The sequence below is a fragment of the Dendronephthya gigantea genome, unplaced genomic scaffold (assembly GCF_004324835.1).
Source record: "Dendronephthya gigantea isolate DGI-Jeju-01 unplaced genomic scaffold, DenGig_1.0 000188F, whole genome shotgun sequence".
Lineage (NCBI taxonomy): Eukaryota > Metazoa > Cnidaria > Anthozoa > Malacalcyonacea > Nephtheidae > Dendronephthya > Dendronephthya gigantea.
The window spans coordinates 177,501-183,410 of record NW_021163198.1 but is presented as its reverse complement, the minus strand read 5'-3'; the positions used below and the strand labels follow the sequence as shown (position 1 = coordinate 183,410).

The window sequence follows — 5,910 nt, the reverse complement described above, 5'->3', positions numbered from 1 at the left end:
GCGTTCAAAAGTCGTCCTTCTACTTCGGCTGCCTCTTCGATTTCGCCCTCGATATCTTTCACGTCGCATATTGTAATTATTTCCTCGTCAATTTCTTTAAACAATTTCAACTTTTCTTGTAACAACTTGTTTATTATTTCGCCTCGACTCGTATCGCATTCATCGCTCGTAACTACCTCATCTACTTCCTTCGCAAGCTTCGTACTAACTCCTCGATGTCCACCACGCTTTGCTCAAAGTCTACCTAACTTCTCCTTCGATTCTGACATGTTTATTTTGTCGATATGGGTCTGTTTGGCCGTTCAAACAAGCCCCACGTTGGGCGCCATATTAAGTTTGACACTTTCGCACCGTAAATTCTTGTATTAGATAACAATAAACAAATCTTTAATAAACAATAACCATTTACCAAATGTTTACAAAATATAAATCGTAAACTTCCCTGGATAACTCGTAAACTTCTCTCGATAACACGTAAATTCGATATATACAACCGGCTACAAAAGCTATTTATCTCGCAGTAAAAGTACAATTCTTGTATGTAAAAAACCCACAAAGTATCAAGACTTCCACGAACTGTTCACATGTTCATTAACAAACATACTTCAATGTAAATCTAATCTTTAGCACAATCTGCCGCTGTTGGAAGATCCTTTGCCTTTGAACATTTTACTAAAGATTTACTCTGTTATCTGCCACTGTTGGGAGATCCTTTGCCTTTGAACATTTTACTAAAGATTTACTGTTATCTGCCGCTGCTGGAAGATCCTTTGCCTTTGAACATTTTACTAAAGATTTACTCTGTTATCTGCCGCTTTTGGGAGATCCTTTGCCTTTGAACATTTTACTAAAGATTTACTCTGTTATCTGCCGCTGTTGGAAGATCCTTTGCCTTTGAACGTTTTACTAAAGATTTACTCTGTTATCTGCCGTTGTTGGAAGATCCTTTGCCTTTCAACATTTTACTAAAGATTTACTGTTATCTGCCGCTGTTGGAAGATCCTTTGCTTTTGAACATTTTACTAAAAAGTTACTCTGTTATCTGCCGCTGTTGGAAGATTCTTTGCCTTTGAACATTTTACTAAAGATTTACTCTGTTATCTGCCGCTGTTGGGAGATCCTTTGCCTGTCTCTGGACGTTTTTAGACGAGTTGATGTAGAAAAGGTGGCTCTTGATAATTTTTTTTTCTTGTGTTTACGCAGAAAATAAATGGTCGTGAATTGTCTTTTCATTTTTCATTGTCTTCAAATGGTGGAATGGAAAGTAAGGTGCGTTTGCATATTTATCTGACTGGTCTATTTATGGCTTTGAAATCAGGTATGTTCACTATTTTATATTCGCTTGAATGGTGTGACAATGTAGTGAATTTTTTATGTATTGTTGTATTATTTTTTGTGTGAAATAACAGGGGTTTTTTCTACATTTTATTCGTGCATTTTTTGCAAACTATTTGCTCAAAACACAGGAAATCGCATTTGCGAGATCCTAGATTTCAAAATTTTCCAGGGGGGAATGCTCCCGACCTCGCTAATTATGCGAGACTCAGGATTGTGCATCGATCACGAAATAACCTAGATCCGCCCCTGAATGACAGTTAATTAAAGAATCAGCAATAACTTAAAAGCAGCAATAATCAGAAACCTAAGGCTCTCACCCACTGACTTTCACATCCTACTGGCACTATATCAATATAAATTTAACTTACCACATAATTGTTTCGACAAGATACTTCACTTGCAAATACTGATTTGCTACTGGACCCAAAGCTGTTTCATAAATGTTGGATTGCAACACTTTTTTAAAACCATCAATCTCGGTCCAGTTTAGACCATTTCGAGCCAAGCATAGCTTAACTGCAGCACCTAGTGTCTGGAGGCATTGGTCCACCAACGTTTTTGTATTTTCTAACATTGAGTCAATAGCTTGTTGACTCACAAGATTAACCTCTTTAGTTTTCAAAACGAATAGAGCAACAAACTTTGTGATTTTCTCAATGTCTGTATCTTGGGCATCATTGTTGTCTTCTTGGTCATTTTGATCATTAACTTCATTTGGGATATCAATAATCCCATGGTCTGTATCTTCATCTTCTTCACGAAACGAATTATCTTGCGCGCATTGTTGCTTGTGTTTTCTGTTCAAGTGAGATTTGAATGATGAATACTTTTTGAAAACTTGTCCACAGTATGTGCACGAAATTGTAAAGTTCGGTTCGTTGCTATGAACAAATCTGATGTGACGCAGATATCTATTAAACCGTTGTCCGGTAAACTCGCCACAGTATGGACAAAAGTACATATCAATTCATAAAAACACAGTGCCTTTGGCTATAAATAACATTAAAAATTGCCGTCCGCAAAACACTGAAAGTAAATGAGCCTTCTGAAAGTACGTTAATTATATGTGGATCCATTGCTCGTATAATATTGAACCATATAATTTATATCCCTAGCAGGAAACGCACATGCATGTATATGCAGTTTACAGTTACTCATATTTGTTTTGTGTGTATTTTATTTAGAGGAACTTGGTGAAGTCGCACTCGTCTTGTTACCATTTCTACTGCCTCAAAAGAGGAGTAAGGCGAACCAAGAAGAGTTCGTGCAGTTTGTCTCGGTAAGAGCCTGTTGCCCGGCGTTGATCTATAGAATGCACATACTTGCTGCTGTGAGAAACACGGCTGCGGCTAACTTTTATTCTAGGCGCGAGCACTAATCATACCTGTCTATAATTCATATAGGAGGATAAAGATATTAATGTGCATGCGGCAAGCCTCAAGTCAATTTTCCCGGTGATTGTCGTTAAGGGGGGATTTGAAGGAATTCTGAGTTCGAGCATCGTTGCTGATAAACAAGTCCTGTTCGAAGTGGAAGGTGGTATGTTAGAAGCCACCATGCTTTTGTTTGCGACGTATTATGTTTTTATGTTTGAGTATCCGTCTACGCTGAACAATTTTTCTACGTATTTACACAAGCGTATTTTTAATATACCAGATTCTAGAAAACTTCCAACTTCTGTAATTTGCTTTGTAAACGAACTAGAGAGCAAAGATGACTAGTAAAAATGTAAATAGACTTAACGAGCTTGTATAATATATTATTTGTATAACAACATGGTTCTGAATTGTTTTCTTCAAACTTCAAACAAGAGTTTATGGATAAGAGTAAAAATCTTAGCAAATGCGATGAAATTTGGGCTAAGTCAAGTGTTAATGCAAATACGCCAGCTTTCGACAGCTCTATTGTCTCGAATGAATTCACAAACCCTATTGAGAACATTGGGCGTGAAATAATTTCAGTGCTAAATGAGTCAACAGAGGATAACAACACGACCAGCACTGAACAATTAACAAAAGACGGACATCAACTGACCTATGCGAATGTATTGGCATCCCGTAATTGTTAAGACATCAATGAAAAGTCTGATACAGACAATATAAATACAACTGGTGATACTCCACAACGTAAAATCAATAATAGCATTGAGTCATCTTGCGACCCCGAGGGCTTTATTGGAGTCAATAGAAAGCGAAATAAAACAAAGAAATATTTCCTGTCTGGTGTAGCCAATAACGTTAAAGAAAGTCAAATCATCTTGTGTCTTGAGCGACGAAACATAATTCCAACATACATTTCCGCTTTCCCCAGTCGACGCAAAGGAACACTATCAGTTAAGATCCATGTTCCCTCGGCGGTCAGTTCACAAGTGCTAGAAGATAACTTTTGGCCCAAATTCGTTAGTTGTAAACCATGGCGACCGAGAGGAATTGTTAAGAATCCCACAGAACAGAAAACAAATTTGACCCTCGACGGGAACTACTCTATGTATGTATAATGGCCAACTTAATACCAGTTAGAATTTCCTCTCGTAGTCGTAGGAATCTATTACCTGCTCAAAAGTCAGAATTTTCCCCAAGAATCTTATTGACTAACGTTATGTCCTTAGTCCCCAAGATTGACGAGTTACGTATTCTAACGTCTGAAAACAGTTTCGATTTAATTTTTGTTACTGAAACCTGGCTACGAGAATCCATTTGTGACAATCATGCGACCTTAACTGATTACCACCTCTTAAGGCGAGACCGCGTCTTCGGCACCCATGGCGGCGTTTGCGTGTACATAAAGAACTCTATTATGTTTAAACGACTACCCGACATCGAACATCCAGACTTTGAGGTATTATGGACACATGTTAGCCACCTAGATTACCAAGAGGAATAAACTGTATCGTTTCAGCATGTGTTTACCACACACCAAGTTCTAATAATGCAGATCTCTTTGAATATCTATCCGAATCTTTGACACGAATTGATAGTCTTTTCCCAGGGTGTGGCATCATCATTGCCGGTGACTTTAACCAGTTCGTTACCAGAGACCTCTGTCGTGACTTTCAGTTAAGGCAATTGGTAAACAAACCAACGCGAGGCACCAATACCCTAGACCTCATACTTACGAACATGTACAAATTTTATGATACAAAATCAGCTATTGTATTGCCTCCTCTAGGTTTATCAGACCATAATGTAATAATTGTTGAGCCCAAAACTAGAAGACCTGTTGGTATCTCAAGTAGAAGAACTGTCATCAAAAGAGACACTCGTCAGTCACGTAAGAATGAACTTGGTCGTTTCCTGTGTAACATCGACTGGCATATTGGAAACTCAACCATATCCTGCGATGATAAATGTAATTTTTTATGTTCCATCATTAAATCTGGTTATGATACTCTAATCCAGAAGCTGGTAAAATTCCATCACAACGACACTCCTTGGATCACAGAAAAATTGAAACAACTGATAAAACTGAGACAACATGCTTTTTCGTCTAATAACACTTCACTTTTTAAATTCTATCGGAATAGAGTGAACAGAATGAGGAAATCCTGTAGGGGAAAATATTTTGCTACCAGAGTTGCCAATCTAAAAAAGTCCAACCCGAAATCATGGTGGTCGGAAGTTAAACGTATTTCCGGTATGAAACCAGTAACCAGCTGCCTGCTGAATCAACTTCATATCGAGGATACAGAACATCTAACACATAAAGGTTTCTCAGATTTAATCAACAATAGCCTATTAGAACCAATGAATTTTTACAGTCCATTAGATGCCTCAGATGTAGAAATCCTGTTCGAAGGAATCCCTGACGATCCACCAGATTTAGATATGAACCTGACTGATACTGAAATGGTGTTTAAAAAACTGAAACGCCTAAATCCATCCAAAGCCCCAGGTCCCGATGACATTCCAAACTGGATTCTTCGTGATTATGCCAAAATCCTTGCCCCCCCTATATCAAACCTATTGAATTCCTCTTACAAAAAAAAGAAGCTTCCCTTGTCGTGGAAACAGGCTAATATAACACCCATTCCAAAGGAGAAACCTGTTAAGGACATAAACAAACACCTTAGACCTATATCGTTAACCCCTGTCCTATCTAAGCTTGCGGAGGAATTTGTCGTGGAAAAATACTTAGCCCCAGCTGTGCTTACGGTAATAGATCCCTTTCAATTTGGTGGCATCCCTCGATCTTCTGCTACCAAAGCTTTAATTTCTATGATTCATTCTTGGTCTCAAGCCACTGATGGAACAGGTAATGCAGTAAGAGTGGTATTATTTGATTACAAAAAGGCTTTTGACCTGATTGACCACAAAATTCTAGCAAGAAAAGTCATCAATTTACCTATGCCAACTTTCATCAAGCGATGGGTGGTCGACTTCCTCATGAACAGACAACAACGAGTGAAATTAGCAAGAGATTGTAAGTCTGAATGGATTGATATCCCTTCCGGTGTCCCTCAGGGAACCAAACTGGGACCTTGGATGTCTATTCTTATGATAAATGACCTCCGCCCTCCTTATTTCGAGCGTTGGAAATACATTGACGATACTACTGCATCAGAAATTATTCATA

At 38.2% G+C, this 5,910-nt stretch overlaps 1 protein-coding gene across 1 annotated transcript; it reads left to right on the top strand.

Moving 5' to 3' along the window:
- The first annotated feature begins 2,221 nt into the window (after window positions 1-2,221).
- Window positions 2,222-3,118, top strand: LOC114538579. The gene is made up of 4 exons (XM_028559713.1): window positions 2,222-2,267; window positions 2,372-2,389; window positions 2,523-2,617; window positions 2,742-3,118. Exons 1-4 carry the CDS (start codon window positions 2,222-2,224, stop codon window positions 3,057-3,059), a joined length of 477 nt encoding a protein of 158 aa, XP_028415514.1. The 3' UTR covers window positions 3,060-3,118.
- The last annotated feature ends 2,792 nt before the right edge of the window (window positions 3,119-5,910 follow it).

What these genes read in the sequence shown, in the direction of transcription:
- LOC114538579 (XM_028559713.1), top strand. Translation starts at nt 2,222, where the DNA reads ATGAACAAATCTGATGTGACGCAGATATCTATTAAACCGTTGTCCG. An exon ending in AGTTCGTGCAGTTTGTCTCG is followed by an intron (nt 2,618 to 2,741) that starts GTAAGAGCCTGT and finishes TAATTCATATAG; the next exon opens with GAGGATAAAGATATTAATGT.